The 10,548-nt window shown below is 36.9% G+C and overlaps 1 protein-coding gene across 1 annotated transcript in view; it reads left to right on the forward strand.

The window, feature by feature from the left end:
- npy1r (neuropeptide Y receptor Y1) overlaps window positions 1-8,839 on the forward strand; it is a 28,173-nt gene extending 19,334 nt beyond the window's left edge. Inside the window, exon 3 of the mRNA XM_055205515.2 lies at window positions 7,855-8,839. Coding sequence (XP_055061490.1) covers window positions 7,855-8,271 — 417 coding nt within the window. The 3' untranslated portion in view covers window positions 8,272-8,839. The remainder of the gene's footprint in view (window positions 1-7,854) is intronic.
- Window positions 8,840-10,548: the final 1,709 nt, after the last annotated feature.

The following is a 10,548-nucleotide window of genomic DNA, read 5'->3' on the forward strand; positions in this document are numbered from 1 at the left end:
AGTATAATCACAATCTTGGTGTCATTGTAGCGAAATAACTAGCAGTTCGATCAGGCTGCAAAAGACGTAACGTACGTCACACACTCCATTGCTCTGATTGGTCGTAGGTCTATCCAATTGAGTGCAGAGGCATTTTTCAGTTGAGACACGCCTCATAATTATAGCTCAATGGAGCGGTATCAGACTCAAATTCTGACTAGAATTGAGTATGACAACGTCAGGCTATCTCGGTTCCACAAGTGTGGAAACTTACAGTCCGTTTAAGATATGCGTTCCATCAGACTTAAACCTGTGATCTTTGCGCTAATTTCTGTTTGCAGGTGTGTTTTCTGTTTGTAAGCGGGTATTTACAGTTTTTTACATTCACTTTGCTACTATTTTCAGAACATTGGTGTCATTTTTTACAACTTTAGATACAAAACTCAAAACGGTTATCACTTGTAACACAGGCTGTCTAGTGTTCAAAACATTGCATTGTGCATTCACATCTTTAAATACATCTTGCACTTGCACAATCATTGTTTCAAAACACAAATTTACTGTGAAATACCATTGAAACAAAACTATAGATCACCCACACACAAGCAACTGATAGTTTCACTATGTCATTGTTTGTACAATCATTAAATATTGTAGAACAAAATTGGTGATACAGATTTCATTATGGTAAATGTATAGCAAATACATATCTGTAAACGTACTGCAGTAGTAGAGAGAATACTACAGACGCATTGGAATCATTGAACAAAGTTTGTAATGTATTGATGAAAACACTACAGTACAATCACAACATAGGTCACATCATTCCACATTGTGCACTCAATCTTCAGTAACCAATTGAACAAGCAATTACAAGGGTCTGCATCTATACAGTACAGTGATATTTGGTTCATGCTCCATGCTTATTGGTGACAATGAATCTCGTTATCTTGAAACTTTCATGATTTTTAGTCAACATGGAAGATTGTTTGTCTGTTTCCATCCAACTACGCATTAAGTGTAATGCAACCGTTACTTATCATTCTGAGCAGTTGTATCAATTGATAGTTAGATCATTGTAAGGAAATGAATAGGCACTCATTTGAAATTTGATGTGTGAATTGCCTTTTGAAATAGTAGTACTTTGATGTTAAGTTGTGTCATATTGAACAGGTGATTTTGGTTGAATGAACAAATGATCCAAGTTTTACAGTTTTTTTCGATTGCTAAACGCCAGTGGGCACAACTGGAGTCACATGTGCAAACCTCTAACTACAGTCTGCACAGCAGCAGTTCATGTTGTGGACCAAACTCTAGTTCGTTTTTCATTGCTTGAACACAGTTTTCAAAACTCTACACACTTATCTCATGACTTTAAACACAACCTGCACAACACTGTGGATTTACAGCACTTTGTTCAAATGCTAACACACTGCTATCAAAACTGTGAACCCTACATTCAAAACAGAATTCATTTCAGCCTTGTGCCTTTCAAACACTGCTGATTGCAATTTCATAAAAATATAAATTCCAATTTCATATATATATTTCATATATATATAATATTACCTTTCATATATATGTAAGCAATAAGGTACGAGAGGCTGTGCTGTATCGTGAATAAGTAACGGCTGAAGGGCGTTCGCGGAGTGCCTGCAACCCCTTCACCCGTTACTTATTCACGATACAGCACTTGCCTCGAGTACCTTATTGCTTTTATAAAACGGTTACCACACAATATTAAAGTAAAAAAAATTAGTGCAACTTTTATGAAGTTAAATAAATAAAAGCATTCCTTCCGCTAGAAAAAATAGTCCCTGACTGCGAACAATAACATGAAAACTCAAATAAAAACAACAAACTGTTCTCAAACCTAGGCTGTTTCTCAATTCCAAGAACGCAAAGAACGGACTTGCGTCCTCGTGGAGATCGGTCTTGCCAGGCGACCTTGGAAGAACGAACTCGGAAGTTTGCCGCAATGACTTCTGGGGCGTAAAGCGATTTCAGCAAGTCTGCACTCGATGCATCCTCGATATCAAGAACACATCCGGGTATTTTCATGCGTCCTCTGTCCTTGCGTTCTTGAGAATTGGAATGAACTTCGACCGTTAATGATGACGTAGAGCGAGGACACGAGGACGCAAGATCGCTGAAGAACGCATATTGAGAAACAGCCCTTGTCTCATTATATGTTTATGTGTTGCTAAGGGTGTTGCTAAGGGCGGAGTGATATTAAATAGAACCGTTGGGTGAAGCGGTCATAGCAGTGTTTTATCGTGAATAAAGCACACCTATTGACCAATCAGAATCAAGGATTGGAACTAACCGTTTTATATATATATATATATATTGCTGTGGTCAATAACTCACAAGTGTGGTCTGTCAATACCAGGTGGAATTTTGTACAATTGTATAATGACTTCAGTATAATTTCACTTTGAAGTTGTACACAACAAAGGTGTTACTCTTGACTATGATCTTAATTTTGCAAAAATATCTCCTTTATCTTTGAAAAGAATAATGAAATTACTTTTTTTATTTAAATTTCAGTTTCATCAAATGTTTCAAAAGCAACCCGACAGTACAAACTTGAATTGTTAAGAAAAAACATTTTATTAACAGTATGAAAAATCTGAAAATTAAATTAAATTAAATTAAATTAAATTAAATTAAATTAAATTAAATTAAATTAAATTAAATTAAATTAAATTAAATTAAATTAAATTAAATTAAATTAAATTAAATTAAATTAAATTAAATTAAATTCCCAAAATAATGCAACAATAGCAGCGGGACAAAACAAGTGTTACTTTCATTCTAACAGGAACTCCTGACATTTGAACCCAGTTTACTTTTATTCTGAAAAACTGAGAAGACAAACTTCAGGATGTGTTACAACACTAAAACCCCATTCACACAGACCTTTGGTCCCAGAAAACAAAACAGAAAACACAAAAAAAGACACGTGCGTCATCACAACAAAAGTTATGGTTCATCTCTTTTGGTCCCAGAAAACACAACAGAAAACACAACAGAAAAGACAGAAAACATAAAAAACACGCGTGTCATCACAACAAAAGTTATGTTTCATCTCTTTTGGTCCCAGAAAACACAACAGAAAACACAAAAAACGCGCGTCATCACAACAAAAGTTATGGTTCATCTCTTTTGGTCCCAGAAAACACAACAGAAAACATAAAAAACATGCGCGTCATCACAACAAAAGTTATGGTTCATCTCTTTTAAATAAATGGATTTACATGCAATACAACATTCACGACGAGAAATATCAGCAAACTGGACTGACGTAGATATCAGGTAAGTTTTACTCGTCACTTACTGCGCTGAAGCGGAGATCATTCAGCAGCATAAAAGAATATTGGGTCACGCGCTCATTTGAGCTTTTAAAAAATGTCAGAGCTTCATCCTAACAAGATATATCTTCAGCTCCTCAAAGCGGGGGTTTTAAATGCATATTAACAATCACGATGAGAAATGTCTGAAAACTGGATTAAAGCAGAGATCAGGGAGCTCGTCAATTCCACTCTATAGCTGAGATCATTTACCAGCATTAGAATGTGCATCACGCACTTATCATAAACATAAACTGTGAATGAACAAAAAATTTTACGATCCCAGAAAAATCCAGGATGCATTTTCGTGTATTTTCCAGAATGTCTGTGTGAAAAGGGCTTAAATAACCTGTAGATTAATCAGTAGTGTAACACATAAAATGAGAAACATAACTTGTAATTAGATAAAAATTTCCACTTCAGTGCTTTTCATGCTTAATAACGGCTTTTTGGACCTACCCGCGGGAAACAATCATGAAATAGAGCGATATCTGGCAGCTTGCAAGTGAAGTCAGGGCTCTGAGAAAATCGCTTTGTTACTTCTGCCCTGCGTTACTTTTGCCCCTGTTCTCCCCTAATTTTTAAAAGCGTAAAATATCTCTTTAAAAGTCGATTTTGCATTAAGGATCGAATTAGAGAAATCACTAGGCGTTTTCTTTGCTTTGTTTGTCAAATGCATGTTGTGATGTTGTAACCCCACCACACATTGTGCATAAATCATGCAGCTCTGTGTTTGCGGCCCATGAAAGATGCTGCTGCTTGTCTTCAGTCAGTCTGTTTGTGTTGACTCGATAATAAAAAAGACATAGAGGCTGCAAAAACGTAAGCGCACACACACAGATCCTCATCTGAAATGTCAGAGAAGCTTTTTTCCACTGTGTTCTTAATGATGGCTTGCCCTCAGGTCAGGGTCTAAGCTCTGGAGAGTGTGTCACAGGGTTGTTTATTTAGTCATTGTTGGCGGAGGAGGCGAACTGTAGATTCCAAATCTAATTTATCTTTATAATAAATGTGCTTGTGTACCTTAAGAGATGTAATTTATGTTTTAATGAATGGGAATGTGCCAGACATGTAAAAAAAAGTTGATATGTTGCTTAATCTGTCAAGTAATTACATTCTTAAAAATAAAGGTTTCTAAAACGTTCTTAGTTGGTTTCATAAAGAACTTAACATCTACTGAACCTTTCTGTTGCACAAAAAGAAAGTACTTTAAAAAAATAAGTGGTTATAGGAACTCTTGACCCTTGAAATGTTTTTTGTGTCATTGTTGCGAAAAACTCTTTTGAACCTTATTGTTAAGAGTGCAGCATTTTTAGAGGGATTTAATCGACAAGATCACACAAGAATTTTTACAGTTTGTATTTTATTACATGTCTAATACATTTCTAAAGTGAATCATACAAAATGTATGGACATGAAAAAAAAGCAAAAATAAAACCCCTCCCCTAAACCTAACATCAGTGGGGTGAACGCAAAAAATGTATAAATGACATTGTACAAATTCATACAAATGTTCCATCTCATAAAATGCATACAAACTGCCACAACACTTTTTTCGATAGTCCATTTTTTGACTAATTGATTGTTACTAATTGTATTAATTGTATTTAATTTTGCAGCTATTTGTTAACTGCCAGTCTTTAGAGTATTAGGCTTACTATGCGTTCAAACCAAACGTGGAAGAGGCAGCAAAAACTCGCTATTCGCGCGTAGTTGGACGCTTGAACGTTTTGAGTTTACGCGCCATTCACGCTTACCATGCGCAGGATGCCTATTCGTGTCTTTGCATTGACTTAACATGTAAATCACTTGCTTGCTCCCTCTTCCGCATCTGGAGTGAACGCACCATTACCCTACAGTCACATTAGCTACAAAAGTGGGCGACACCGAGTGACACGCACTCGCTTGATGGGCGTGCCATGGCTAGTATCTAAAAGCGGTATCAAAAGTCACTTCAGAGGTATTGTTAAGTTACAAGAACGGTGTTTTTGGATTTAAAAGTAATTATTTCTCAATAAAAGTAAGTAACAAAATATATGAGATAAAATGCCAAACTTATCAGATATATACAGAAATACACATTTTCCGCCATCTTGAATTATTTTCTCCGAATCGATCACAGACCTACGTCACGCTGCTCCTTCACTCCGATTGGCAGTCGCTTTGTCGCATCGCTCAGCATTTGCATAAAATAGCCTGCTTGTCTATTTTGGCCCCACCTTGCTCGCGCAGCGGCGAGTTTGTCGCCTGTCGCTCTGTCTCTTGTAGCTAATGTGACTGGGGGTTAGAGTATCAGAGACATGTTCCCGTTCACATCCGGTGTTTGATGGTGCGTTCACACCAGACGCGGAAGAGGCGGCAAGTGCAAGTGATTTACATGTTAATCAATGCAAAGACACGAATGGGCATCCTGCGGCGTGGTAAGCACAAATTAAGTAAATCCTAATTACTTTGAGGGGATGGGTAGGATTAAGTCGTTAAAACACAAGTCAGAGAAATGGCAGGATTAAGTTGACGCCACAAGATAAGGCAACACTTTTTTTCGATAGTCCACTTTTTTGACTAATTGTTTGTTACTAATTGTATTAACTGTATATAATTTTGCAGCTATTTGTTAACTGCCAGTCTTTAGAGTATTAGTAGGCTTACTGTGCGTTCACACCAGAGGCGGAAGAGGCGGCAAAAAGTAGTTGGATGCTTGAACATTTTTAAGTTATTTGCTATTCGCGCTTAAGGTGTGCAGGATACCTATTCGTGTCTTTGCATTGACTTAACATGTAAATCACTCATGCTTGCTCCCTCTTCCGCATCTGGAGTGAACGCACCATTAGAGTTTTAGAGACACATTCCCGTTCACACCCAGTGTTTGAAGGTGCATTCACACCAGACGCGGAAGAGGCGGCAAGTGCGTGTGATTTACACGTTAAGTCAATGCAAAGATGCAAATAGGCATACTGCGGTGTGGTAAGCATAAATTGAGCGTTGCCACGTGATCCGCGCAAGTTAAAAAATCTGAACTTTGGCGGATTTTTTGCACCGTATTAACCAATTAGTAGCTTGCTCTAGCAGTGACATAATTACAGGAGGACAATCATCATCGCTACACGAGACATTTTCGTACTTTTACAGGAATTAAAAGGATCATTGGAAGAAAGTAAGTAAGGAGGTCGAACAATCGGTAAGTTTACTCAAATTAAGCTGTATAAGCCCCACCCATGACGCGAATTTACGCGTGAATGTCTCGAATGACAAGAATTTCACGTGCATGAAGCGAGTCAACTCAAAATGTTCAACTACGGACAAATAGCGTGTTTTTGCAACCTCGTCCACGTCTGGTGTGAGCACACAGTTAATCCGTCTCTTTGGTCCACTTTCGACCGCTTCTGTCCTGATTACTTCAAGGGGATGGCTGTGATTAAGTCGTTAAAACACAAGTGAGAGAAATGGCAGTATTAATACTAATACTAGTACTAATATTATGTCCGAGTACAGCTGCTTGTGTTGTTAGTAAACATGCTGCACAATGTTTTGTACATACTGTATATATGTAAGGCTTTCTCAGACATTTCAGAGCAATTGATGAAACTTTGCAACTACATGTTAACTTGTGTACTAAAAGTGGACTATCAAAATAAATTGTGACACAGGGTATATACTGTAGGAACTATAGTGCATAGATGTCCTTGACTTGAAAAGAATGGAGAAATATAAGACTTTTTCAGTTTTAACAATGCTTTAAAACAGCGCAAGATGCAACATAATTGACAAAGACTGAATGTAAATGTAAATGGTTATGGCAGTAGTGCTTTAAAAGGGATTAAATTGAAGATGCATCCTTTCAGAGAGGTTTTCTCTGTAAGGGAACAAAAGGATTGCAAAACGTATCAAATACATAAATAAACAGAACAGAAGGAAAAATTTGGCCAACGCTATCTCATAGCAATTCATATGTGTTTTACAACGTGGCTAATTTGTATTAATTCATACGACCACGTTTGTTCTTTTTTGTACGATTTGCCTTTGCCCCATGACGTTGTAGTTAGGGGTGGAGTTTCGTTATTGTTTTTATTTTAGCGTTTTTTGCACGATTAACTTAAAGGAACAGTATGTAGGATTGTGGCCAAAACTGATATTGCAATCACAAAACTTGTGGCTAAAACTGGTACTGCTATCACACAACTGGTGGCCAATACACAAAATGACAACATAAACATCAGTTGAGGGCTGCAACTTCACTTTTTAAGTGACAATATCCTGGCCAGACCACTGTTGTCAGTGATATAAGTATTTGAAATGAAAATAATTTCTTAATGTCTAGTGACATATCAGGGCCATTTTATGATTAATTGATATACATTTCTTACATACTGTTCCTTTAATACGAATTAGCCATTTTATAAAATATGTATATTTTCGTGAGATCATGCTGGAGCTACTCATCAATCATTATGACGTCTCCCTAATATTATGTAATTCCATAAAAAACATCTTTATTTATCCATTTCTGTTATTCCTCTTACAGATCTACTCTCGTCTGCAGCAGCGGAATAACATGATGGACAGAATGCGTGAGAACAAATACCGCACCATTGAGACTAAGCGGATAAACATCATGTTATTTTCCATCGTCGTGGCATTCGCTGTGTGCTGGCTCCCGTTGAACGTCTTCAACGCCGTCATCGACTGGAACCACGAAGTTGCTATGAACTGCACGCACAATCTGCTGTTCTCGCTTTGTCACCTGACCGCGATGTGCTCGGTCTGCATAAACCCTGTGTTCTACGGGTTCCTTAACCGCAACTTCCAGCATGATCTACGGGCCTTCCGACTCTGCAAGATCGCATCGTTACGGGACAACGAATATGATATGGTTGCCATGTCCACTATTCAAACAGATGTGTCCAAAATGTCACTAAAAATTAGTAGCATAGATCTCTAGTAGTAGGATTTTCATTAGATTTACTTTCAAAAGAAAAACGTGCATCTACAGTTCGTTTCTTGGCTGCATCCCAAGCGTAGCAATTGCTGTCACCATTATTTAAGCGCTTTTGCGGTGTGTTTCCACAAAGGTCATGCACTTGACTTGAGTGAATTATGTCCAACGAACTAGAAATGGCTACTTTCCAAGCTCTGTATAACACGGTATCGTAAAATTGTACATACAAGGTCAGGAGAGATGCTGAGCACATTTTTTGCAAACATGAAATACCACACGTCAAAGAGGGCCGCTTGGGGCCAAGATGGAACCCGAAGATACAGAGAATTTTTACACGGTTCAGAGATGTGAGTTACTGAGCTTTTTGCATTGTTTGCTCACTTCAATGATGAGAAAAAAAAGAAGAAATAGAGATATTCAATACCCATAGGTCACAAATTGAATGGATTTAAATATGAATGTCAGAAATTATTTTAGTGGGAGCGACTCTAAACTGCCAGATGAGTTTCATATTATGCTTCCAAATTGAATTTCTTTGAGTTCTGAGTGTTGTAAAACCAAACAAAATAGATTTTCGTCCTTTAATCTTTTATTAATGAAAGAAACAGACCTTAAAATCCTGTTATTAGAATATAAACTCGTCCACAAAATTATGAAGCAGTGCTTTTTGTTGTTAGTTTGCTGTTTGACACATTTGGGTTTTCTGTATCTAAATGTATTTTTTTTATCAAAAATGATTCACAAATGCACAAAAACGCTGGCATTTAAATGTCCAAAATTGCTTAGATAAAAACAGGAAGTGAAGATCAAAGCTGAAAGTGCAAAGCAGAAGTACAAGAAGAGCTTTGTTTGCTGATTTGTTTGTTAGCTTTAGTATACAATAACATATTTGCAGAGATGCACATTGAAGAAGAGATTCTTTGAATGTTTCATGAATGCTGTTCAGGTGACATTTGAAAGATAATTTCACCAGTGATGAATGTGGAAAGTTCAGGAATGGTGCAGTGATCCAGTTTTTAGAGATGATACTGTAAGATGCTAGCCAGGAGTTGTGCAGTATATTTAAGGTTTAATGTTCCTGTACATTGCGAATTGCAGGATTGATGTGACTTAGGCACTGCTACAGTATGTGAGGAAAATTCAGTTCCTTTAATGCTTACTGAGTGTATGTGATCTAATCATTTACTGTGTGGGAAACTGCAAACAGGTACAGCATACTAAGGAGAGAAGGCAGCTTTTGTGAGTATGAATACTATTACCCACTCCAAATTACGTAGAAATAACAAAGCAAATGTGTCAATAGTTGTATCAATGTCTGCATTGATTCATATTGAATCTTTTAAACCAAAACAAGCAGTGCATTGCATTACTAATTTGACATTCCTTTTCATTATCTGTACTTGAATATAGCTTCTTATAAAAAGAGCTGTGAGATACAATTGATTATTGAAAAACTATCAATTTATTTTTTTGTATTTATTCATTTATGAAAAATTGTGAAGAACTGTTTGTTTAAGGGTCACTGTGGTCAAAGATTTACTTTAAGGTTTAAAACTGTATAGCACTTTATTTTATAATAAATTAATTATAGCATTTCTGAAATCATCAGTTATTTGATTTAACTTAGTGGTGCTGTTACAAAAAATGCTGGGTTGTTTTTTTAACCCATGCTAGGAAATTATTGGATAGAACACACCACTTTTTAAAATGTAAAAATTACCCAATGCTGGGTTGCTTCAACCGAATCAACTGTTGGAATATTACAACTCATTGTTCGTTAAAGGGACAATAAGTAGGATTTACCCCCATCTAGTGGTGTAATTGTATTTTGCATTTAAACGAATAGTGCTCTTTAGCACCTCGCTTTTCCAAATGCGTGTTGCTACTACGACAGCTGTTATGTAATCGCTGATCTCCTTGTCCGTTTCAGCTAGTTCACGTGTTCTGAATGAAAACGCGTTGTGGAAACGCGTTGGTAGGCTAGTGCTTTTTGTCCCTCTCTGCTATTATAGTTTATCAGTATGGCGGAATGACATGGAAGCCTATTTGGATTTACCCGTTCAATGTAAGTAAAGAGAAGAAGTTTTAAGCTTACAAAGAAAAGTCAGATCACTGGCAGAGGTCATTTGACACCAACGAGAATATATTTATAAATAAAGACATTGATTGAGACTAAGACATTGACCCAACTTACTGTCTCTTTAACAACAACAAGCATTGGGTAATTTTTACCCAGCGGTGTTCTGTACAATATTTTCCCAGCATGGTTTAAAAACAACC

This window comes from Misgurnus anguillicaudatus, chromosome 3 (assembly GCF_027580225.2).
Source record: "Misgurnus anguillicaudatus chromosome 3, ASM2758022v2, whole genome shotgun sequence".
In the NCBI taxonomy this organism is placed as follows: domain Eukaryota; kingdom Metazoa; phylum Chordata; class Actinopteri; order Cypriniformes; family Cobitidae; genus Misgurnus; species Misgurnus anguillicaudatus.